General features: G+C 62.2%; 1 protein-coding gene across 2 annotated transcripts in view; it reads right to left on the minus strand.

Moving 5' to 3' along the window:
* Positions 1-8,927: 8,927 nt before the first annotated feature.
* WNT7B (Wnt family member 7B) overlaps positions 8,928-25,653 on the minus strand; it is a 43,311-nt gene continuing 26,585 nt past the window's right edge. For both annotated transcript variants that reach the window (XM_039463183.2, XM_039463182.2), the window contains exons 3-4: positions 16,393-16,664; positions 8,928-11,915 (exon numbers count right to left, since the gene is read on the minus strand). In XM_039463183.2, coding sequence (XP_039319117.1) covers positions 11,436-11,915; positions 16,393-16,664 — 752 coding nt within the window. In that variant the 3' untranslated portion in view covers positions 8,928-11,435. The remainder of the gene's footprint in view (positions 11,916-16,392; positions 16,665-25,653) is intronic.

The raw sequence follows: 25,653 nt of genomic DNA on the forward strand, positions 1-25,653 counted from the left end.
GCTAAGGTCGTGGGCGCAGAGGACGGAGCTCCTGGCCCGAGGCTCGAGGCCCCAGTGCCGGCTCTCCCAGGCTGAAAGCTCCCAGGGGCAGCGCTGTGCTGAGAAGGGCCCTGAGCTCCACAGTGAGGTCCCGGGGCCTTTCCTGGAGCCCTGACAACAGGCCACTTCCTGGTCCCCGCCAGACCTTCGGGGGGCGGGCATTGCCCAACAGTAATGCCGAGTGAGGCCGGCGAGTGTTTGAGGACCCGGAGGCCAGCCTGTGAGCCCCGCACACCCGTCCCCAGCCCCACGGAGCTCCCAGGAGGACAGTGAACGCTCACTGCTGCCAAAGGAATACCAGGAGATCACAGGAGTCAAATCGCTGTTACCAGGAGCGAGGCACAGCCCCTGTTCCCTGCGTGCCAGCCGCGCTCACTGCTGACCTCTCAGGACCTCCTCCAGGCCTGACGTCTTCTCCACGGGGGCCCAGGCGCTGTTATACCGAGGGAGAAATGGAGGCTCCTGGGTGGAGGAAGGTGCCCAGGGTCAGCCTTGCCAGGTCCATGTCACTGGCAGCTTCCCCCGACGGTATGTGAGGACCCCAGGCTGAAGGATCCCTGCTCTGTCCCCAGGGGCTCAGGGCCCAGCTGAGGCTGGTGGGCTGGTGGGCTGGTGGAGGAAGATGCCCTCCTGTGGGGCTGACCCCAGCTGCAGCCATGGGTACAGCCCACGCCAGGCTCTCCCCGAAGTGAGGGGGAGCGAGCCCCTGGGTCTGCAGAGCTGCAGTCATACAGTCAGGGCCATCGTCTCTGGGCTTTGACTGTGCTGCCCACGCTGCCACTGCCAGCAGCAGATGCCCCGCCTGCCTCTGTGCCCTGCACACTCCACACAGGCTACGTGGTCGTGAGGAGCTGTAGGGGAGAAAGCCCCATTTTGCAGATGAGGAAACTGAGGCTCGGAAATGTTAGGATACCCAGATCTAGGTCCACGCGGAAGCAAGGGAGCCGGGCGCTGACATCAAGGCCTTGACAGGTCCCAAACCCTGGACGGCCCCGTTCTGTGCAGGGTCCCGCCAGCCTCTCAGGAGTTCAGGCTCTGCTCCGGGCCGGGAAAGGGGTGGGGTCATGGGACTGCGCTGGGCGGCTGCACAGCATGGTCCCTCACAGCGCCGGGAGCAGATCAGCAGGGACTGGACGCTGGAACTCCTGCCCCTGAGCTCGTCTGTGCAGTGCTGGGGCTTCCTGGAGGAGGTGACATGTGAACAGGTCTCGAAGGATGTACAGTTTAGCTGGCAGAGGAGACTGGATGGTCACCTTGGGCAAGGGACAGTGAGCCGGCAGACCCAGCCAGGAGCAGTGGCCCCGAGAAAGGTCCCTGCGGTCCTGTGGGTCTCAGCATGGGGCTCTCTGGCCCTATTCGCAGGGAACCTGGGGGGTGTTTGGGTTCCCAGCAGCGATGGAGCCCTGCGGTTGACCGGGGCTGACCTGTGTGGTCCCGCACGGCGTGGAAAGGCGAGGGGGGCATCTGCTCACTTCGGAGGCAGAACTGGAGCGTCGAGAACTCATTCGTTCACTCGCGAACTCACTCACGTGTTCTTTGTCTATTCCACCGTTCATTTGTTCCTGTGTGTTCACTCATTCACTTGCTCATTCATTTATTCATTCCCTCGTGGTGTCTCCTTCCTCACACTCCCTCCTTCATTCGTTCACTCACTCACTCTTGTCCTTGCCTTTCATTCCTGGGTTCTTTCACTGTTTGGGAGGCTTCAGCAGGTGCTGGTGTGGGGCCCACGAGGAGGGACCTTCCCACAAAGAAGGTGATCAGCAGTGGCGGCTGGCGGCTGTGAGCCCACATGAGGGTCTTAGAGCGCCCAGCGGGTGGGACCTGCCCAGAAGTGGCCAGGTGGTTCCCTGGCCCAGGGGTGGGGTTCCTGGCCCTGCACCCTCTGGATCCAGCCCCTGCTGTCCCGGGATCCCTCAGGCCTCCCAGAGCTCCCCTCCCCTTCGGGCACCCAGGACGGAAACCAGCCGGCCAATAGTCCAGCCTCAGGGAGCCTTTGTTTGGGGTTGAGCCCCTGGCTTTGGGCAGATGTGACCAGGAGAACGCAAGCTGTGGCCTGGGGTCAGCCAGCGCCATACCTAGGGGGCTCCAGGAGCCTCGAGTACAACTTCAGGGCTGGACTCGCTTTGCGGTTTTCAAATGCTTTTAGCACGAGAGCCCCTTTGTCAAACCAACCCTTTTGTGGGACCCCGACATGTAAAACCATCACAGTGGAGTGCCCTCTAAAGGGGTTCTGAGGGCCAGACCCTGTCTGAGCAGGCCCTGGTACCCGCCCTGGGCCCTAGACGGAATCAGATGTGCCCCAAAGCCCTCCCATACTCTGCACCCCGAAATGACATCTGGCTTCATGGCCTCTGGGTCAGCCATACCAGCCAGCCAGGCCCCAAGCCTCTCTCCCTCCCAGGGGCTCTGTAGCTCCTGCCGCCTGGCTGCCCCCCAGACCCCTCCCAGCGTGAGGACAGAGATGAACTCCTCTTGATCCACTGGGGCCATTGTCCTGTGTGATTTGGTTCAAAAAGTATTTGCTGAGCCCTGCTGTGTGCCAGGCTCCAGGGCATGCCAGAAAGATGCCCACCTTCTGTTCGTCTCTGGAAAGGTCTCCAGACCCTAAGGATGGGTGGATGGGTTGAGGGCACCATCAGGGTCCCCCAGCCCCAGAGCGTTCCTGGATCTGACACTCTCAGTACACTGTTCACAGGGAAGTCTTGACATTGGGCAGTGCTCAATAAATACATTCAGTGGACACCCTGAGCTCATGCTCTCTTAGCGACCTGAGCACAGCTGGGCTGGGAGGGACCAGGCCTGTGGTGGGAAGAGGGGGCGCCTCTGAGCATCCTGGTGCATCTGGCAGGCTCCTGCATCCTCTCTTTATTTTGATTTTTAATTTTTAAAATAGAGACGGGGGCCGGGCGCAGTGGCCCACGCCTGTAATCCCAGCACTTTGGGAGGCCGAAGCGGGCGGATCATGAGGTCATGAGTTCGAGACCCATCTGGCCAACATAGTAAAACTCCGTCTCTACTAAAAATACAAAAATTAGCCGGATGTGGTGGTGGGCACCTGTACCGAGACCAGCGCGGCAGTGGAGCCCCGCACCCAGGCGGCGCTGAAGGCGCTGAGAAGCAGACACCCAGATAGAGCAGCAAAGTGGGGCTGTCGGGGCCAACAGCCTTCCCAGCTGACGGCCTCAGGGGCTGACGCATTCCGGGCTGAGGGCCTCCAGCTGATTCTGACCCAGCTCATGAGTCTCACTGAACAGGTGATCATTATTAACCAACAGGTGTTCGGTGTCTTCTCACAGAACCAAGATGAACTAGGCGGGCAGCTGTCGCCCGCTTACCACTGATCACCGGCAAACCAGAAAGCATTCTCCACGAGGGAGCCACGGGGCAGGTCACATAGCCCTGCGGAAAGAATCGTTTTCACCTGCGTGTGATGTACGTACACCGTCTTGCTACTTTAGAACGCCCCCAGCTGTTTTCCACTTTGGGGGAGGCTAGGTTTTCCTTGACACGTTCTTAGCAAACAATATATTTTATCATACACTCAGTATTTCTCAACATGCCTGTAATCCCAGCTACTCAGGAGGCTGGGGCAGGAGAATCGGGTGACCCCAGGAGGTGGAAGTTACAGGGAGCTGAGACCATGCTATTGCACTCCAGCCCAGGTAACGGTGCAAGACTCCGTCTCAAAAAAAAAAAAAAAAAAAAAAAAAAATAGGGATGGGGTCTCACTGTGTTGAGACCAGGCTGGTCTCAAACTCCTGGATTCAAGGAATCCTCCTGCTTTGGCCTCCCAAGTTTCTGGGATTCTAGGCCTGAGCCACTGTGCCCAGCCAGGTTCCCGCATCCTCTGCCTGGCGTTTGGTTCTATACTTAGATATTCTTGTTTCCTGAGTGTGCAGTCTCCCTGGGCTTCCTCTGAGCTGGCGTCTTGGCATCTCATCGTTGAGCCAATATCTGGAAAATGCCCATCCACTGGTTCCACAAAAGACCGCTGTGTGCCTGCCATGCCCTGGGCTCCGTCACTGGCTACTGTGGTGACCAGCCGGCCTCCACCCCCAACCAGGGGCATACATGTCGGTCAGAACAAACCAGAGGCTTGGGGGCCGTGCTCAGTGGCCAGTGACTGAGTGGCATCTTTAGGTAGGGGCCTGGGGGTGAGGCCTGAGGATCCACGGGATGGTCACAGGGAGGTCTGTGGGGAGAAGCAGGGGCAGAAGGGCTGGGGGTGCCATGGTCCCAAGAGGGGGCTTGTTTAACAGAAGTTAGCGGACCGGGGCAGGCACAGGCCTGAGAGTGTCAGGACTAGGGCCATCCTTGGAGGTTTTGGACAGGCCGCTGGTGCAGTCTGATGTGTGTGTGACTAAGGTCACTCAAGTGGCAGCTGGAAAACCGTAGGAGGGGGGCGCAGAGTTGAAGGGACAGAAGATGGTGCTTGGGCAGAGGGGACAGGGTGGCGGGGTGCAAGTTGGGTCTTGGAAGGAGTGTTCAGGGGACAAGATTGGGGACCCATATTCTCACGGCCTCACCTGACCCACAGGCAGATGAGGGGATCCGGGGAGATTCCACAGCGAGACTGTGACCTCCTTGGAGCTCAGAGGGATCATGAGCCCTGGCAGAAGGCCTGGTGGGGCACGGGAATGGTAAGAGCCACTGGTCACTGGACGTCAGCTCTTCACCATGCCTCACTCCTGATGCCCACAGGAGCCCTTGAGCAGGGGTCACGATGACCGGAGCTGGGCTGAGGGCCAGGTGCTTTGCTGCACACAGGGGCCCCACATGTCAAAGGCGGCGCTCACCCAGGCCTGCCGCGCGCCGTCCCCCACCCGACCGGCAATCGTGCCTGCTGCGCTGTGATGCACCAGGACCTCGCTTTTCTCCCCAAACCCCAATTCCAGATGCCCAGCTGCAGTCGGCTCCGATGGACCCTCTTCTGTGCCCTGCTCCAAAGGAGCTGCCTCTGGGGTCTTCTCTGAGCCTCCCTACCCAGGTTGCCTGCAGGAGGCTGAATGGTGGCTCGCCAAGACGTCCAGCCCCTGATCCCTGGATTCTGGAGAGGTTGCCCTGCGACGCAGATAGGCTTGAGTCGAGGATTTTGAGTTGGGGGGATTATCCAGGACCATCCGGGTGCGCAATCACAGGCATCCTTTTAAGAGGGAGGCAGAGGGAGCGTCGGCCCCGAGGCCGTGGGAAGAGGACCCCAGGGAGATTTTGAAGATGCTGCCCTCTAAGACCACATGCGGCCACCGCAAGCCAAGGGCTCCTGCAGCCATCAAAGGCTAAAGGGGGCTGGGAGGGTCCTCCCCTGGAGCCTGGAGGGAGCTCAGCCCCACCCACCCTTGGATTTGGGCCTAGGGATACCGACTTCAGACTCTGGCTTCCAGAACTGTGAGACAATAAATGTTTCAAGACCCATTTATGTCACTCGTTCCAGCAGCCCCAGGAAACCGTGCCCTGGCACCCCAAGGGCCCCAGCATGGAAGCCTCTTTGCTGTCCCCACCAGCGGCTCAGCCACCCTTCCTGGGCCTCTCCAAGCCTGGGAGCTCCTGGGGCACATCTTACTTTCTTGGGGCACAGCTCAGGGGCCAAGAAGGGGCAATCAGAGCAGCACCCCCAGTAGGAGGACGCCCGCCCCCGCACGGCTCACTGAGGCCCCGCCAATGGCTGCAGGGAGTCCTGGGCAGGGAAGGGCATCCCCAGGGGAGCGGGGAGAGCTCCAGCCAACCTTAGCAGGCGGGGCATCGCTGCACAGCTCACCTGAGCGGAGGGCCGGAGCAAGGGCATGACGGTGAGGTTGCCCGGCGAGTCCAGGAAGGGCTGGGGCGCTCAGGGAGGGGCGCTCCGGGGTGGGAGGCTGTGCGGGGCGGGGCCTGTGGGGTGACTCAGCCAAGCGTGTGCTTCAGGCCCCAAACCCTCCATTCGAGCTCTTTTAAGAATAAAAACAAATATTTGTGTTGCATACGGTGCGTGTTGGGGTTGAGTTTTCTTCGTAAGGCTAAAAATAGGTGCATCTCCGCATCCCCGCAGGGATTCCTCCTGCCCCGCCCGGAGCTGCGCAAGGCCAGGTCTGCAGCGCCGGGTCTCGAGCCAAGTTTTGACTTCACCGCCAGCGACGGGTGTCGGAAAGGTGGCAGAAAACGATTATGGGATGGAGGTTGCCCATTGCAGCTGTGGAAGGCTTGGCAGGGCCGGGCGGGCCATGCCCAGGCAGGCCGCCTCAACCCTGTCCTGGAAGAAGCGTCGTGCCCGCTGAGCCCAGGAGCGTGCCCAGGTGAAGGGGCTGCATCTCCGCCTGAGGGAACTGCCAAGGCCAGGCAGGGACACTCCTGGACTGACCAGCCCCAGCTGGCTGGTGTGCAGACCGAGGGGCCTCGTGAGGGGCAGCCAGGGCCCACCGCAGGCTGGGAAGCCTGCAGGGCCTGTGCGGGGTCGGGGTGAGCGTGCAGGGTGGACGTGGGGAAACGGTGGTCAGCCACTTCACGGGATTTGGGAAGGATGGGGACGCTGCCGACCCGGGTGCCTGGATGGGCAGAACAGTGTGGGGTGGCAGCTTGGCATGAACATAGGGACCCTCCAGGAGAGGGGTCTGCAGGGTGCTGGGGGAGCCCAGGGCAAGTGGCCCCAGGTGATCGCCGGGTGAACGAGGGACAGGTGCCTCCCACCCCAGGTTCCCCAGTGAGCTTGCATCCCGGCTCCTTTCCCCACCCCTGGGAGGCCCGGTAGCAAATCCCTCCACACCCGAAGGATAGCTGGGGTGCCCAGCCGGGGCCAGGCACACCCTTGCCTCCTCTGGGCTTCCCCTCCCTGGGGTCACTGCCCAGGGCCTGCCGGACCTCTGCGCGGGGACGCCCCATCTGCCCGTGAAATGCCTCCAGAACCCCACGCTTCTCCGGTGCACCTCTTGCCCTGACCTGAAAGTGACCTCCTTGCCCCGCAGACTTTCCTCTGCACTGCAGCTTAGGGACCCTCTTAGAAATGAAGGCAGACCATGTTCTTGTCTGCCACCAGCCCTGCAGTGCCCTCATGGTGGCCCACAAGGATGCTGCCATCTGCCCAGCCACACCCCTGCACTCTTCCCACCTCACTGTCCCAGCCACCGGTCTCCGACAGCTCCTGGCCATCAGTGGCTCTCCCACCCCCAGCCGTGGCCCTGGAGCACGGTCCACACCCTCCACCCCTCACTCCCTCCGCTCCCAGGTGTCTGCACGGCCGTCTCCGCGTGGCCTGCTCTGCCTCTGGCTCTTCCTGAGCCACGATGACCTCCTTCCATGCTGAGTACTGATGATACAGCACACCTGCTCTCCCAGCCATTGGGACCCCACACCTTACCCAGTGAGGACCCCACGACTGGCCTCTGCCTGGGAGCGGCGGTGAGACCGGCCTGGTGCGGGAACCACCTGGGCCAATCAGAGGGGCAGGAGGGCCCCGGCGTGGGCAACACCAGCAGGGCAGGGCTGGCCAGGGCCGAGTACGTGGGGACCTCACTCCGTGCAGCGGTGAGCCACTGAGTGGGGACTTGAGGGGCTGGCCTGGAAGAAATGCTCCCAAAATATGAGCCTTAGAGGCGGAGCCTGGGGCTGGGGTCAGGTGGGCCTCCGGGCCAGCCAGCAGCATGGGCGAGGCCCCCAGCAGGCCCCCTGGGAGGATGGGCAGGGCAGCCCGAGGGGGCTGGGTGGGGGTTGAACCAGGGCCAAGAAATCAGTGCAGTCTGGGCGTCTCAGGGGCTTCCTCATTCCTGGGCCTGTGGGAGTAGCCGGACCCCAGGGTGCCGCTCCCACCGGCACTGCTGATTCGATTACTGTCTCACAGGAACCAGGGCCTCCTGCCAAGCTGCCCGGCCCAGGCCCCATGCACGCCAGCCCCGTGGGCCCCACCAACCACCAAGTCCTGGCCCCGGGCCACCCCCGATCTTAGATGGGGAGACTGAGGCCATACCTGCAGGAGGGTCTCCCCCAGAGGCTGCCCATGAGTCAGGAAGGAACAGGGCTGGGACGGAACCCAGTGCTTTTTTCTAGCTAATGCCCATTCTTTGCACCCCGTGGGGGGATCCATCCCCCTCGAGAAGCCCACCTGGAGGCCCCTCCACTGGGATCTGGGTCTCTGGCCAGATCCGTGGGGGCGCAGGCTGGGCACAGCAAGGATGGGGTCTGTTTGATCAGCAGTTCCACCCGATGCCAGGCTGCTGGGACAGCGGGCAGTGGCCAAACCGGCCCTGCCACATGCCTCCGGCCCTCGGGGGAGCGCTCCTCGTTGCCCTGTGCACAGCTCCCGCAGGCTGGAGGCCCTGCCGCAGGCCGGCTCTGGGGGGGAGCAGCAGAGCCTGTGGCTGTGAGCTTCAGGGGCCTGTGCTGCCTTCCCAGGCCTGGTGAGGGCATGGCAGGTCCCCGGGCCGTCGAGCCAAAATCCACCAGACCCAGCTGGATGGACCTACACAGACCCTGGGAGCCAGACCCCACCCTGGTCAGAGGGGAGCAGAGGCACAGGGGCTGGCGGGGCCTGCTGTCCCTGCTGTCCCTTCTTACAGCAGCTCTGGCCCATCCCCCAGTAACCCCTCAGGTGCCAGGCCCACAGCCCTCCTGCCTGCAGCCCCAGGCTGGTGCTATCCGGCAAGGCCTCAGGGTCTGTGCCCAGCACCCCAGTGCCCCTGGCTGGGTGAGGCCAGGCCAAAGGTGCCTGGAGGCAGGCAAGCGTGACTCGAGCTCCAGGGTGGGTTCTGGGCAAGGGTCTCCGGTGTGAGGATGGGAGGGACAGCCCACAGAGGAGGATGAGGAAGCCAGATGGCTGCGGACACATGAGGGCCTGGGGGCTCTTTCTGGGTGGGCAGAGCATGTGTGCCCCCTGGTGAGGCTCCAGCTACAGGCGGGTCACATGGGGACTCCACACACACTCACTTCTCCGATTCCAACTTTTATTGGGCTGAGCACTCCCCTCCAGAGGAGGCTGCCGTCAGAAGGGCAGGGATGCAGCACCTTGTCCACCACCACCCCTGTCTGGACCCCCCCGACGCCCATCTCACCCAGGCGAAGGGCCTGTTGCTGACAGACGCCAGGGGAGGGTACGGGCTCAGCGGGGTGCCCGGCAGCCAAGGGACAGTGCGAGTGGCTCGGTGGCATCAGGGGCCCCGAGAGTCTGTTCAAGCAGAAGGAGGAGCCTGGTTCGGAGGATGGGGCATGGGGGATTGGAGATGGGGGATGGGGGATGGGGATGAGGGTGAGGGATGGGGGATGGGGGGTGGAAGATGGGGAGTGGGGGATGGGATGGAGGATGGGATTGAGATAGGGGATGAGGAGTGGGATGGGGGATGAGGATGGGGATGGGATGTGGGTGGGGGATGGGATGGGGGATGGGATGGGGGATGGGGGCCGCAGCCATCCCCCTCTCCGGTACCCAGTGTAGGTCACAATAATTTAAAGACATTATAGACATTTCGACGCTATATAACATAAGTTAACCAGGTTCCTTGCAGAGAGTGCCGGGCCTACAGACTTGGGGGGGGGGGTGTTCTGGGACTTGGGGTAGGTGAGCGGATGGGGCCAGGCTGAGGGTGGGGCATTCACGGTGGCCCGGAGGCTTGGTTAGGGTCCAGGCGTGGTTAGGGGCACATGGGTAGGACCACAGGGCTGGGGCCCAGGAGGAAGTCACTTGCCCCAGGCTGAGTCCAGGCCGCTCGGCGTGTCAGCTGCTCAAGAACACATTTCCAAGGGCTTTCAGGAGAACCCGCCCTCAACTGGGGGCCAGGCCTCGGGCAGTGGAGGGCGCAGCAGCAGCCAGCCGCAGACCATCCTCTCTGGCCTCGGATGGGTTCCTCCCTCTGTCACTTAAGCTCCTCCGAAACATGGGTGGAAGCGTCTAGAAAGAACACGACCTTCCCTGGATCCAGATTTTCTCAGCATCAGGATCAGGGTAAAAGGACCGGGACGAGGCTATGCAAACCCTCAAAGGCACCGAGGGGAGTGCAGACCCCAGTGAGGCTGTCGGGGGCGAAGGGAGCAGCTGAGTGCCTCAAGGCATGGGAGTCACCTCCTGTCACCCTGGAGGTCCTGCTGTGCTCTCCCGGGTCAGAGCCCCGGGCTGGGCAGGAGCCAAGGTGCGAGCCTCTGCTCGAAGCTGCAGGGTCTCTGGCAGGTTCTTGTGCCACTCGGAGCCTCAGAGTCCCATCTGTCACATGGGACGCACATCCCCGACCACAGGTCCCTTGCCGGCCCACCCCGTGGCAGCACTGTCCCATGGGTCAGGCTGGCTCCAGGGGGATGGGGGGGCTCTGTAAACTGGAGGTACCAGGCTGGTAGGATGACAGGATGAGGGCAGGGTCGAGGTACTCCTGGAACCTGATGTGGGTGACATTTTGATTTGCTTGACATTATTTTCTCTCTCTCTCTCTCTTTTTTTTTTTTGCTCTGTCACCCAGGCTGGAGTGCAGTGTGGTGTGATCTTGGCTTGTTGCAACCTCTACCTCCCGGGTTCAAGCGATCTTCCTGCCTCAGCCTCCCGAGTAGCTGGGACTACAGGCATGTACCACCATGCCTGGCTAATTTTTGTATTTTCAGTAGAGACCGGGTTTCACTGTGTTGGCAAGTCTGGTCCGGAACTCCTGACCTCAGGTGATCTGCCTGCCTCGGTCTCCCAAAGTGCTGGGATGATAGGCGATCCCGGCCATCGATAGGATTTTCAAAAGAAGGGAAAACGGCCTGGAAGAGGCTGTCCATGACTGTCTTCCAAGGCCCGGTCAGGGCTGTGCGTTCCACCGAGCCCCTGCCCAGCTCACTCCTAGGACCCACAGGCACCATGTGGTCCCCACTAACCCCAGGTGGCCTCAGCTCTGCAGGGCAGAGGGCTGGCGGGCGGGGCGGCGAGGGGATGGGCTGACATGGAGGGCGGAGTTAGGATTGGCTACGAATTGGCGCTGAGAATCCTCTTCTGATACTAAGAAAACATAAATAACGCGTGTCAACATCTGTCCCCACTGCCCCCGGGCCCAGTGGCAGACCCGGCCTGCGAAATGGTCTGGAAGGGCCAGCCAGCCGTAGCTGTTCTGTGTCCGTGCCGCCAGGTGGGGCAGGGGACGCTCAGTCTCGTCGTCGTCACTTTGCTCTCTGGGATACACGTGTGTCCTGGAGGTTCACTTTCCCAGAGAGAAGGAAGGGAACCTGCTGGGCCCCGGCGGGGAGCCCCGGGACCCCCGGCCTCGCTCTCTCGGTGAGTCGCGGCGGCCGTTCTGCCGCAGGAGGTGGGAGGAGGGGGCAGGAGGGAGCCCCAGGGAGGCGGGCAGAGGACGTGGACCCTGGCCGGCGCCCTCCTGCACCTGGAGCTCCTGCTTGCACCCGCCCCTGCCTGCCGCTGGCAGCGCCAAGGCAGGGAAGGCGAGGACGCGCGCGACGCGGGGGTGGCCGGGCCGTCACTTGCAGGTGAAGACCTCGGTGCGCTCGCTGCAGCTGTTGCACTTGACGAAGCAGCACCAGTGGAACTTGCAGTTGCACTGCCACACCTTGGTGTACTGGTGGGTGTTGTAGCCGCGGCCGCAGCACATGGTGTCACAGCCGTCCGCGCCCAGCGAGGTGCGGTTGCAGACGCGGCCCTGCGTGCCCACGCTGCCCGTGGCCGCGTCCTCCTCGCAGTAGTTGGGCGACTTCTCGATGTACACCAGCTCCGTCTCCATGGGCTTCTGATAGCTGCGCAGCTGCTTGATGCGCAGGAAGGTGGGCTGCCGCAGGCGGCTGGCGCGGACCACCTCCACCTGCACCGCCGCGTTGTACTTCTCCTTCAGCAGGTGGCCCACCTCGCGGAACTTGGGCAGCGTGGTCCAGCAGGTCTTGGTGGTGCAGGAGCCGGACACGCCGTGGCACTTGCACTCCAGCTGCATCCGGTCCTCCAGGACCTGGGGGCGACAGGGAAGCTGCTCCGCACGGCCCGGCCTGAGCCGGACCCCTCCGAGTTCCCCCGCCCCCGCCTCCAGCCCCACCCGGGAGCCCGCTCCTCCGCTTCGGGCTGTGTGACCACGGGTAAGTGTCTCTCCCTCTCTGAGCCTCAGCCTCCTCGCCCATTCCATGGGGCTAACCCTAGGTCGCCACCGCATAGGAGGTCGCGAGGGTGCGGTGGGGCCACCCGGGCCGCGGCAGAGTCCGCTGGACGTTTATGGAGGCGTTCTGTTAGCCTCTCGCAGCCCTTCAAGGAGATGCTATGGCCTCGTCATGCATCGGTGAGGAACTGAGGCTTGGGGGCTGTGGGACCCGCTGCAGGTCACAGGCAGCAGGGCGGGTAGGCCCAGCAACAGTAGGTGCTTAATAAATGCGTGTTACCCACCCCTCCATCTCTCCTGCTCCCCATCCTCAGACTTGGCGTAGGGCCTGGCATGCAGCTGGTGCTGCATGTGGGAGCCTATCGTGCCCGTGGCCCTTGGCGCACGTTTTCCCGAGGCCGGGGGTGGGCAGGGGAGGTGGGTACAGGGGTCAGCGAGGCCTGGGCGTGCTGAGAAGCCGAGAAGCCGACAGCCCCGGGCCGCCCGCTGCTGTTCTTTCTCCCCAGCGCTACCAGGGCCTCCGCGGGTGCGGCCAAGGGTTTTCCTTGGGCCTCCCTCCACGGCCCCGGCAGGCTGATTCCCAGAGCCAGCCCTGACCCCAGGTACTCATTTACCCGGATCGAAAGGGCCCTGCCAGCCGGGCCTGATTGAAGATGGGGAATTATTAGCTGGCGCCCTGCGGCTGCAGACGAGCCATTTGTCAGCTGTCAGAGCTCTGCTGGCCTCCCTCGGCAGCCCAGCCCTGCCAGGGCTTGGCCGCCCTCTGTCCCCCGCACCAGAACTCACGGTCGTGGGGCACCTGCTGTCAGCCCCCAGCTCTGGCCCAGCGGAGAAGTCCCCCAGAAAATGAACAAACGAATGAGTGCCAGAAAAAGAGGGAGAGAAACAGCCCCTCCGAGGTGGCTACTGCCCCAGGCATCTTCCTTGGCCTGGCTGCATGAGGTCCTCTGGGGCTCGAGGTTCAGCATGGGAGATGGAGGGGAAGGTGCTGCAGGAGCCCAGGAGAGCCTAATCCTGCCAGTGATGGTGCTTGAGGTAGGGCTTCCTGGAGGAGGTGTGGGTATTGATGGATGAGTCGGAGCTCCTTAGACAGAGGGTAGTGACCCAGGAGGGGTTCAACATGAGCAAAGGTCTGGAGATCACTGAGCAGGAAGAAGACTGGGCCCGAAGGCTCATCAGGGGGGTGCTGGGTGGGCCCTAGGCTGGTAGCCTGGAGCTGGGGGTGTTCTCGGCTCTGCATCAATGATGCCCTCGGTCAAAGACTGAAGAGGCTGGGGAGGAGGTGGGAGAGGGAGGCTGATGCCCCTCCAAGGATGGCTGAGGGTGGGAAGAGCCCAAATGTCCTGAGAAGAGGACAGGGCAGCTCTGGGGAACTGCAGGGCTTGGAACTGCAGGGCTGGGAGGCTGAGCTGAGGTCGTGGGCCAGAGCCTGGACTGGGTGTCTGGGCGACCTGAGAGTATACTGGGAGCTCCTCCCTGCCTCCTGCTCCTCTCCCATCCTGTCCATCACCCCAGCTCCCTGTTCGTCTCTGCTGGGATCTGTACCCTCCTCGAAAAGCCCCTCCCTCCACTAACCTGCCCTTTAAGCCTGGAAGCTTCCCTGGCCCTGGCCACACAGCCTGCTGGGATGCTACCCAGGCCAGGTGCCACCCCAGGAGCTGCCCTGATGCGGCCCCTCACAGAGTTCCCAGCTGGGAGAAGTTCACCCCCGACCCCAGCTGCTCACCCTCCTCAGATGGGCCTAGATGTTTGGAAAGCTGGCAGGCCTGTCCAGATGAGAGAGTGTGCAGGCCACAGGGTCCAGCCCAAGCTGCCCTCTAGTGCCGCTGCTGTGGCCCAGGATGGCTGCTGCAACACTGTGTTCTGCATCCCTGCCCCTCCTCCCTCCCCTGCCCCTGTCTCCTGGTCTTCATCAAGGCCAGGGAGCCCAGTTGCATGCTACTGCCCGCCTGGGGACAATTGGCCCCACAGATAAAGCTGATTGAGCTGCTGTTTGCAGAGCGAGGGGCCACATCCTCGCTTGGCTGGGTCCCCTGGGCCACAGCCTCTCCCAGGAAGTGATCACAAGGTTCAAGAATGTGCCTTTTCCTTCTCCAGCGCCCTGGGCATTTGAGCGACAGCGCCGGTGGTGCCAGTGCTGAGACAGGCCCCCTGCCCCAGGAGATCACCTGGCAGGGCACAGAGTGAGCCCATCTTACTCAGAGGAGCTACAGGCGGCAGCAGGGGTCATTCCTCCAGGCCTTGGTTCCTCCTCAACCCTGGGGACTTGGTTTGGGGGGTGAACTGGGGAGCGGGGGGCGCTCCAGGAGACGGCTGATTCAATGTTCTTTCCAGAATAAAGGTGTAGCCTGAGCTCTGGAAACAGTGCTCAATTGCAGCCAAGCCGGGGAGTCCACCCACCCATCCCTCCATCCATCCAACCACTCATCCATCCATCCTTCCATCCCCCCATTCCATCCACCCATGCCTCCACTCATCCATCCACCTACCCATCCACCTGTCTTTTCACCCATCTTTCCATCCACCCATCCATGCACTCATCAATCTACTATCCACCCATCCTTCCATCAGTTCATATACTCATCCAGCCAGCCAGCCAGCCAGCCAGCCAGCCAGCCGGCCACCTACCCACCCACCCATCCTTCATCCATCCATTCCATCCACCCATGCATCCACTCATCCATCCTAAGTATTCATCCACCCATCCTTCTACCCATCTTTCCATCCAGCCATCCACTCATCCAGCCATCCCTTCATCATCTGTCCATCCACTCATCCATCCATCCACCCACTGACTCATCCTGTCATCCACCCTTCCATCCACCCATGCATCCACTCATCCATCTACCTACCCATCCTTTTACCCATCTTTTCATCCATCCATCCATCCAGGCATCCACTCAACCATCTACCCACCCATCTATCTACCCATCCATCTACCCTCCCATCCACTCATCTATCCATCCATCCACCCGCCCACCTACCCATACTTCTGTCCATCTTTCTACCCACCCACCCACCCATCCTTCCATCCATCCATCCACTCGTACATCCAGCCACCCATTCACCCATCTAGCCACTCATCCATCTACCCATCCATCTTTTTATCTACCCATGCATCCACTCAGCCATCTACCAACCCATCGATCCATCCATCCATTCACCCATTCACCCACCCCTCCACCCATCCATCAATCCTGCCATTCATCCATCCACCCATCCATTCATCCAACAATAACTTAATAATCACTTGCAAGTAACCTCCACATCTACAAGAGAAAGTCAAACCCCTGGGCTGGTGTTCAAGACCTGTTCCGTGCCAGGCCCTACCTGCTTCCCAAGCCCTGTGGCCTTCAAGGCTCCACTCTGACACTCTCCTAGACTCCCAGGCCCTCACCGTCCTGGGTGTGACCCCTGTGCCCCTCATATGGACCCAGTTCCCATAGCCAGGCCCCTGTGTGATTTCTCTCTGCCCTGTGCTCAGCCTAGCACCCGGCATAGAAAAGGGCAGTGGGTGACGGGTGGCCTCAGCTATGGTCCCTGGGGCCGAGGGATTCTTCAAGTCCTCTTTGCCTGGAAAGGCAAGTCTGTCCCACACGTGAGGAGCACCCTAGGCCCTGCTGCCCTTGGTAGAGCCCCCAGGCCTTGGAGCCAGAGTCGGTGGGGCGTTCCACTTGGCTGGCTGCCCTATCTCAGGCCATCTTGCCGCCTCCCAGCCTAGTATCTGGGGCCCTCATCTCCAGCGGGCGGGGCCCAGCTCGCTCTGACTTCTTCCCCAGTGCGTCCCTGCCTGGATTTCCTCCACTGCCACCTCCCCACACCCCGGGCCCCATGCAGGAGCTGCCTGCTCCCCCACAGTCCCCGGCTGACAGCGTCCACCTTCCTCAGGCGGCTCCTGCCTCCTGGGGGCATGTCTTCCTTGCTGAGTAAAAGCCGGCCTCTGCCAGAAAGTCCTTCCTGGTGTGCTGATGTGACCTCTGGGACCAGGAATGCCAAGGGCAGAGACATAGGCTGTGGCCTGCGACGTCCCCCCACCCGGGGTCCCCAGCTGAGCCCAGCTCACACCCTGCATGGAAACAGAGTCCCTGTCTCAGCTGGGGGCTGTGAGCATGACTTCAGCACCCAGAGCCCCGGCTCTCGCATCTCCGGATGGGACAGCCTCCTCCAGGTGTTGGGAGGCTCAGAGCCACACACGTGGAGGACCCAGACGGGCCCCGCCTGCCGCACAGGTGCCGGGACTCAACCACTTCCGCTGGAAGAGGAGCCCGAGGCTCCGAGCGGCCCGCAGGTGATGGCGGCTCCAGCCGATGCGCCCGCCGGCCGCGCCCACACCCACCTTCCTGCCCGCCTCGTTGTTGTGCAGGTTCATGAGGCGCCGCGCATTCTTCTTGATCTCCCGCGCGTCCACGAAGCGCCGGGAGAAGTCGATGCCGTAGCGCACGTCGGCCGAGCAGCCGCCCCACTTCCAGCCCTCCGCCTGGTTGTAGTAGCCCTGCTTCTCGCGGTCGCAGCCGCAGTTGCTCAGGTTGCCTTGGCTGCAGGCCGCGGTGACGGCGTGCGCCACGCCAGCCGCGGTGATGGCGTAGGTGAAGGCAGCCTCGCGGCTCCCTGCGGGGACAGGCAGGTGCAGAAGGTGAGGCCCCAGGGCCCCGGGCGGGGCGGGTTCGGGGGACGGGATGCCGGGCCTCGGTGCACCTGCTGTTGGCGGGCTGTGTGACCCTGAGCTCGTCGCTTGCCCGCTCTGAGCCTCGGACTCACCAAAGTGGGGCTGATGGGAACCACGTCTCGGGGCCGTGGCGGGGGCGGTGCACCCTGTGACCGGCCCCCCGCCCCCAGCATGCAGTGCCGCCTCCGGCTTCTCTTCCTGTTCCCAAGACTCTGGGCAGGAGAGGCCCAGTTTCTCCAGCCCTGGACCTTAGCAGTGGGGAACCGTGGAAGGGGACGGGACGCCATGGCTCTGCCCCTCCCCTCTGCCAGCCTCCCAGGAGCCCCTCCGCGTGGACGGGCATTTGCAATGACCCCCGTGGGGACCAGGTGTGCGTGGCCAATGGAAGCTGGAGCCACAGGGAGCATGGGGGTCCCCCACCCCCAGCCAGGACCCAGGCAGAAGTCACACCGCTCAGAAGCCCTTTGCTGCCATCCGCGTCTCTGTCCACCCACCTCCAGTCCATCTCCAGACCCTGGAACCCTTTTCCTCACCTCCTCCCAATACCCCTGCCTGGCCCAGGGACCCCGGCACTGCCTGGACTCGGACAGCAATCCTCCCTGCCTCCCGCATCTCCCCAGCCACCAGCGGGCTCACTCCAAGGCAGGCTGGGCAGGGCCCTTGCTGGCGCCTTCGCCGCTCCCCTCTGCCGGTAGAGCCAAGCCCACGGCTGGGCTGGGAGGGAAGGGTCCCAGGTCAACGTCTGCTGGCTGCCCCAGCCCTCTGTCCCCATCCTCTGGCCAGAACAATGATTCAGCTGGGCATGGCAGCTCACGCCTGTAGTCCCAGCACTTTGGGAAGCTGAGGCAGGCAGATGACCTGAGGTCAGGAGTTTGAGACCAGCCTGACCAACATGGTGAAACCCCATCTCTACTAAAAATACAGAAATTCCCGTGGTGTGGTGGCAGATGCCTGTAGTCCCAGTTACTTAGGAAGCTGAGGCAGGAGAATCACTTGAACCCGAAGGCAGAGGCTGCAGTGAGCTGAGATCATGCCACTGCACTCCAGCCTGGGCAACAGAGTGAGACTCTGTCTCAAGGAAAAAAAAGAGTACAGAAGGGCCCCCAGTGCAAGTGAGGGCAGCTGGTGGGGTGTTACCAGGAGGGTGGGCAGGATCAAGTGGGAGGAGTTGTCTCGGGTGGCCAGGGATGGCAGGAGGGAGGCGAGGGGCAGGTAGGAACCCGAGCCTGACACCAAGATGTCCCAGCCTTGCCCAGCCCCCACCTCCCAGGGCCAACTCGCTGTGGAACCGGGACTTGTGCTCCACGACCTGGCCAGCCCCTCACTCCTCAGGCCTCAGTGTCCCCGTTACCACGGGATGAGGCCCAGTGTCTCGGGTTCTTTAAAATCCCTCTAGCAGGGGAGTTTTTGCGTGATAGATTTGCCTAAGAATAGGTCAGAGGCGGGCTCCTGGGGCTGAGGCAGGGGAGGGAGGCAGAGTGGGGTGGGGTCCCTGAGGCCGGGACAGTGGGACACGGCTGGCTGGGGAGCCCCCGTCTGCCCCCTACCCCACCTGGTCCCCAGGCTCCTCACGGCCTAGAGCTGGATGGGGAAGTTCTGTGCCCCGTCCCCAGTTTACTGACATAGAGATGGGTGAGGCGACACCCCCGGGCCACACCCCCCGCAGCTCCTGGTGTTACCCGGCTCAGCTGGTGTGGTGTCCGGGCTGGGGGCCTTGGTCTAGACAGGCCTCGCAGTGGCCATTGGGCATGGGAGCTGGACTAGAAGCTCAGGGCCCAGGCGGGGCCCCACAGTGGTCCCCTGTGACTGTCCACACCCCAGCGTGCCCTTTGACCCCAGCCAGCACTGAGTCACGGGGGCAGCCCCCTGCCTGAGCTACACTGGCATCTGTGTCCCTGACACACACACACAGCTCAGGCTGGGGACATCGGGGTGGAGGCAGGGATCGTGGCACGGGCAGAGAGGCCTCCAGGCCACAGCTCGACCCCAGTCACTGCTTGTGCAGCTGAAGGATCAGAAGCCCAGAGCCCTAGTCTGCCTGCCCTGCTGCAGTCCTGGCCTGGACCTCTGAGGCCAAGCGGAGCTCTGCCCAGGGAGGGCTGGGCAGGCTGCCCCACACCCTGCACCTTCAACGAAGGTGATAGCAGCATGCATCTCACGGGGTCCTACGTGGGTGAGCTGAGGCAGCGGCAGGCTCAGGACCGGCAGGAACATGAAAGTGCTGGGTGCGTGTGGGCCGCTTTTATTCATGTTGCCCATCTCCCAGCAGGCCCGGTCCCTGGGCCCCACGGTCCTGGCCTGGTGCAGCCTGAGTGGGTGCTGACTGTGTGTGTGCATGTGTGTGTGCAGTGTGCATTTATGTGTGCATGTGTGCTTGTGCATGCATGCATGTGAGGGGGTGTGTGTGAGGGCATGTGTGTGTGTGTGTGTGTGCATGTGTGTGCATGTGTGAGGGCATGTGTGTGCGCATGTGTGCATGTGTGTGAGGGCATGTGTGTGAGGGCATGTGTGTGAGGGCATGTGTGTGAGGGCATGTGTGTGCATGTGTGCATGTGTGTGAGGGCATGTGTGTGAGGGTATGTGTGCATGTGTGCATGTGTGAGGGTGTGTGTGCATGTGTGTGAGGGTGTGTGTGTGCATGTGTGCGTGTGAGGGTGTGTGTGCATGTGTGTGAGGGTATGTGTGTGCGTGTGTGCATGTGTGTGAGGGTATGTGTGTGCGTGTGTGCATGTGTGTGAGGGTGTGTGTGCGTGTGTGCATGTGTGTGAGGGTATGTGTGTGCGTGTGTGCCAGGTGTACTGCCCTCTTTCTGTATCTCTCTCTACATGTCTCTGTCCTTCCCTCTCTGTTTCTCCCTCTCCCTCTGGGTCCCTCTGTCCCTCTCTGTCCCTCCGTCTCTCTCCGGCCCCGCCCGGCCCCCGCCCCGGCTTAGGCTGAGTCAGCGTCTCCACACTAAGCTCTTCCCTGCCGTTGTCATAAACAGATCACTGGAAAAAGTCACGCCAGGTCCAAACAAGCCGGCGCCCGCGCACCTCAGGCCTTTGTTCCGACCCAGCAGAGGCCCTCACACGCCAAGGGGCAGCCCCCCAGGTGGGAACAGCAGGCTCCGAGCTGACAAGACCTGGCCCTCCGGGAGCTTTCTTCCAGTCCCGAGGCATGGGGGACCCCTCCTGTGTCCAGCCCAGGGTGGCCTGCCCTTAGGAGTGCTCTGGCAAAGCCAGCACCCACCTGTGTGAGGTGGCACAGAGACCTCTTCCTCCCTGGGGCTGCCCCAGGACCTCCTGGCACCTGGATCCTGGCGGGGAGTTCCCTGAGAGCCTGTGGGCTCCTCGGGCCGTTGGGCTGCATGGCCTTGGGTGGGTCACATGGTCTCTTTGTGGGCTTAGGCTTCCCTTCTGTGATGCGTGGACCACAGGCCCCGAGGCGGCCATGTGACAGTCCCCAGCCCAGGCAGGGCCTCAGGATGGGCTCTAGCCATGAACGAAACGATCCTCCTGGAAAGGCGGCAGGAGTCAGGCTGGGTGGCGGCTGAGGGCCGGGCCAGCTGTGTCCCCATGAGGCAGAGGGAGGGGCCCTACCCACCCTGGGCTCTGTGTCCTGCCTCCATGGCCCAGGGCTCTGGAGCCTTTGAGCCTGTGGAACCCATGTGGGAAGCTCTGTGAGGACCTCCCTGTCCCCATTCTGAGGAGAGATCCAAACCCTGGCAGAGTCCCAGCCCGTCTCAGCCCCTCCTGGGGCAGGTGGGGTACCAAGACCCCCAGGGTACCCCGCTGCACCCAGGGTCACACAGTGGGACCCAGGCAGGTGAGGCCTGTGTCCTTGGCAGTGGCCTCTCTCTGGCCAGACCCCATCCCCACCCCACTCTTGTCCCGTCTGTCGGAGCCCTGCCCAGGAGGATGGAAAATTCCTAACTTGGACAAGTTCCTGGTGGCCTTAGAGGGGCCATGTGGAAGGATCTGGGACTGGAGGACCAGCCATCGCCCAGCCCACAGGGGCTCCATGCCACCCCCAGGAAGGGCCGCAGCCCCTCCGGTTCGATCCTCCCAGGCACCAGTGTGCTGCCTTCCTGGGGAGGGGCAGCCCCGGCTCACCCCACCCGAGTCAGGAGTGGGCTTAGGCAGCTTCACCACCAGGAAAGTCTTTCTGACTCTGCTCTCCAAGGCCCGCGGTGTCCCTAGAGTCCTGGATGCCTGGCCCCTGAGCCTCAGAAATGTCTGTTGTGCTGCCTTGGGCTGGGCCCCTGCGATGAGGGTGGAGGTGGGGAGTGACCGGGGTCGTCAGCCTGGGACCTGCAGACCACCGGGGTGTGACCAGCTGGAGACTGGGCCCAGCAGGCATTGCCTCCTGGCCTGGCCCCGTGGGCTTGTGCTCACTCATCCTGTCCTGGGTGCAAACGCTGGCCTGGTATACAGCAGGCACTCAATGAATGCAGGCTGAAGAACAACCAGGCCTGGTGAAGGGAACTGCCCTCCCATCACAGCTCTGGCTCTCCCCCAGAAACAGCTGGTCAGTGACCCTTGCCCTCAGACCGCCTCACCCCACGCAGGAGGAGAGTGTCCTGGGAGTGACAGTCAGATCCAGGTTCAGATGTCCCCTCTGTCCCTGACCAGATGCCTCGGGGCCACCGTCTCCTGACTCCTATGGGTGCAGCAGCACTTGATGGAGATCTCACGAGAGCCACAGATGTCAGCGGAAATCTCCTCGTAGCCGCGTTCAGAAAAGTGAAAATAACTTTAGTGACTTTTTTTTTTTTTTTTTTTTTTTTTTGAGACACTTTCACATTGCACTGCCCGGGCTGGGGTGCAGTGGCGTGATCTCGGCTCACCACAACCTCTGCCTTCCAGGTTCAAGCAATTCTCCGGCCTCAGCCTCCCCAGTAGCTGGGATGGCAGGTGTGCAACACCGCACCCAGCTGATTTTGTATTTTCAGTCGAGATGGGGTTTCACCATGTCGGTCAGGCTGGTCTTGAATTCCCGGCTTCAAGTGATCCACCCAACTTGGCCTCCCAACGTGCCGGAATTACAGGCGTGAGCCACTGCGCCCAGCTATTGAACTTAATTTTGATAGTATATTTTATTTAGCCAATATATCAAAAAATCTTACCATCTCAATATGCAATCAGTGGAAGAGTTATTCAAGAGATACTGTTCTTGCTTTTGGGGTTTGAGTCTTCAAAATCCGTGTGTATCTTACACCTAGGGCACAGCTTGGTTGGCACACACCATACTGCAAACGCTTCCCTGCCAGAGTGGCCTGGGGCCACCAGATTGAACAGCACAGCCCTCGAGGCCTTGTCCTTGCTGGGGGTCAGGGGGGTCACTGGGCCCGGACTGCAAAGCCCTGCAGGACCGCAGATGCACCTGGCCTCGGAGTCACCCTCTGTCCCCACCGCCTCTGGCCTCTCAGACACCCCAACATGGGTGCCTTGGCCCCTCAGACTGTCCAGCAGCGAACAGCCCTTGCTGAGCGCCTGCCGTGCGCAACCCAGAAGACACTCCCCATCGACAGCTGTGCTGGGGTCCCGGGCCACTCATGTGAGCATGGATTAGGGGCAGTCCCTATGCCTGGTCATGTCTGAGGCCGGCACATGATGGGCAGGACTCAGTGTTCCCTGGCAGCTTGAGGGTGGGGCTGGGGGACCTGAGATCACGCAGCCACTGCCCCAGGCACAGGCCAGTGGTCCCGGAGGACTCGGTTCCAGCGGGGGCGGGGAAGTGCTTGGATGGAAACGACCCACAGAGGGAAGGCTCTCACCTGCTCAGAACCTCCCGTGCCTCCTGGGCCCTCCAGAGCTTCACTGGTGCTCCAGCCCTGCCCCCACCCTCCAGCCTCTCCTGTTGGCCCTGGAAGTTCTTGTCATTCCTGATAAATGCTCTCGGTTTTCTGGCCCCAGGGCCTCAGCCCATGCTGTTCTATCCACCTGGCGCCCTTCCCTTTGCTCACAGCCAGGCTGGCCTGGGCCACCTCCTCTGGGAAGTCCTTGCTAACAGCCCTGATTTGATCATGGCACCTGTTAGAAACCTGGGCGCGGTGGCTCACACCCATAATCCCAGCACTTTGGGAGGCCGAGGTGGGTGGATCACAAGGTCGAGAGATCGAGACCATCCTGGTCAACATGGTGAAACCCCGTCTCTACTAAAAATACAAAAAATTAGCTGGGCATGGTGGCGTGTGCCTGTAATCCCAGCTACTCAGGAGGCTGAGGCAGGAGAACTGCCTGAACCCAGGAGGCAGAGGTTCTGGTGAGCCGAGATCGCGCCATTGCACTCCAGCCTGGGGAACAAGAGCAAAACTCCGTCTCAAAAAAAAACCTGCCTTGCGTCTGGGCGCGGTGGCTCACACCCGTAATCCCAGCACTTTGGGAGGCCGAGGCGGGCAGATCACGAAGTCAAGAGATAGAAACCAGCCTGGCCAACACGGTGAAACCCCGTCTCTACTAAAAATACAAAAATTAGCTGGATGTGGAGGCATGCACCTGTAGTCCCAGCTACTCAGGAGGTCGAGGCAGGAGAATTGCTTGAACTGAGGAGGCGGAGGTTGCAGTGAGCCGAGATCGCGCCGCTGCACTCCAGTCTAGGTGAGACTCCATCTCAAAAAAAAAAAAAAAAAAGAAAGAAAGAAACTCCCTGTCTTGCTGGGGGGCCTCAGGTTTCCAACAGACTTTCCTGGGACACGAGGTTCTCCTGACACTCACGCCATCCCTTTGTTCTTCTCCCCCCACCGTGGCAGAAGACTGCTCAGCGGGGGACAGTCACCTCTAAGCTTACTTGCAGTCAGCAGAAGAGGTAAGTTAGGGGCGTGGGTGAGCCACAAGCCTCTCTCAACACGTGAGGCTCGGGAGGCCTGCAGGCATGAGGGAGACCCCAGCAGTGGAGGGGAGCCTGGTGGGAGCCTTGGCCCTCTGAGGGGAGCGGAGCGACTGGCACCCGGGGCCCAGGGCAGAGTGGCACAGGGTCATCAGAACATGTCTAACGGGTGGAGGCGAGCACATCACCCCCGACGCACACAAGCACCCACACCAGGTGATGGAAAAGCGACTGGAATTTGCACAGGGAGTTGATTCGCCCTTTCGCGGGTACCCTTTCAGCCCTCTAGATTTAGGCACAGCCCAAGGTCAAGGCCCGAAAGGGGCTGTCCCACCCACGCCCGCCAGTTCCCCTCTCAGAGCCAATCATTAATTGGCACCGCTTGAGTGGCTGTTCCCACGGGTGTCCTGGCAGCCTGCCAGCCTGTGGCCCAGCTCCCAGCCCGTGCCAGGGCACCCAGCTGGCCTTGCACACGGCTGGTGTCCCTGATCAGGCCCTCTTCCTGTTTGTGACTCCCCACAGCTGAGCCCTGGAAGGGGAACGGGGCCTGTGCTTGGGGAGGAGGAGCCAGATACACCTGAAGCTCTGGTTTTCAGAAGGGACGCGGGGAACCAGGGTGAGCATGGGAGGCAGCCACTCACACTCCAGGCTAAGAAGTTAACATTATCCTGAGGCCATAGGGAGCTAGTGAAGGTTGTGCAGGAAGAGCTTCTGTTCAACTCAGCAACCGGGGCTGGTGTGGGCAGGAGGCAGTGACAGCTGCCAGGGGACGGCCAGAGAGGCAGGCCCTGCCGCGGCCATGGGGCAGAGGCCTGGGGTGTGCGGGGCAATGACACCAGGTTTCTGCTGAGACAACTGGCCTGGGGTGCTGGGGACGGGAGAGTCAAGTAACAGGGTGCTGAGTGTGCCAGGCCAGAGGTTTGCACAGGTCGAGGGCATGGAGGCTGCGGGCAGGAGTGAGGCCGTAGCTGAGAGGCCAGAGAGGCCAGACACCCACACCGCCAAGGAGGCCACGGGGCCGAGGTGCACCTGGAGGAGCCGGCACTGCCCAGCTGGGACCTGGCAGAGAAGGGGCAGCCAGAGGGATGGGAGGAAGCACGGGCTACAAGCCGGGGCCCAGAAGCCAGGGAAGATGGGGGACAGTCGGCACCAGGAAGGTCACGAGGGCCCAGGCCAAGAGCAGGGGAGCGATGAGGGGCGTGGGATGAGGGTGGGGGGTGTGGGTTTGCCTCCGAGACGCTCAGGAATGTAAGGGGGTGTCTTAGGCAGGCTCCATAGCAGCAGAGCCTGAGACGGGAGGTAGCGCTCCCAGGATCGAGGGACAGAACAGGACACACAGCTAAGTAGGACACCAGTCACATGGCCGCAGCCTGATCCCAGGCGAGCTCGGGGACCCCACAGAGACACCCAGGGTGGCCCCCATGTCCCTCATGTCGTGTCTCATGCTCCCAAATAAAGTCCAAGCTCCCAGCCCTCGGTGGAGGCGCAGGTGAGGCGGCGAGGAGCAGGAGCGGCCGGGGACACCTGACCTCAGTTCCACCATGACTCCCCGGGGGGCTCAGCCGGGAGGCAGGCACTCACAGCTGCCTCTGAGCCCGAGAGCTCAGTGAGGAGGGGCCGGGCAGGCAGATGGGCCCTGGCACGAGTGAGCACCCATGCCAATACCCTCCCCACCGGCTGGATGGGCAGCCCCGCCTGCCACAGCTGGCACCTGCAGGGAGCGAGCTGCACTTGGGTGGTGGGGCCCCAGGGAATGGGTGGTGCCACCCTCCTCGCTGTGCCAGGCGCCACCCACGGGCTGCTCACCACAAAGGGGCCCCCGGGGGCTTTCCCCTGTGCCACCCCCAGCCCCACGCCAGCGTTCCAAGCCCTGCAGAACCTAGCTCTGGCCCGTGTCCCAACAGCTGCGGCTCTGCTCAGCTCCGGGATCCGAAGGACAAGCTATGCCCATGGGCTGGGCACCCTGCAAGCCTGGCACTGTGCCTGACTCAGTCCCCTCCTCTGCCCCTCACCACAGCCTGGGGGCCAGGGCATATCACCAGCCCCGCTCTCATGCACACAACACAGTTTATTGAGCACGCAGGAGAGCTTCAGGGACCCAGGCGAGGGCCTGCTGGCTCAGAG

This window comes from Saimiri boliviensis, chromosome 21, assembly GCF_048565385.1.
Source record: "Saimiri boliviensis isolate mSaiBol1 chromosome 21, mSaiBol1.pri, whole genome shotgun sequence".
NCBI classification, from domain to species: Eukaryota; Metazoa; Chordata; class Mammalia; order Primates; family Cebidae; genus Saimiri; species Saimiri boliviensis.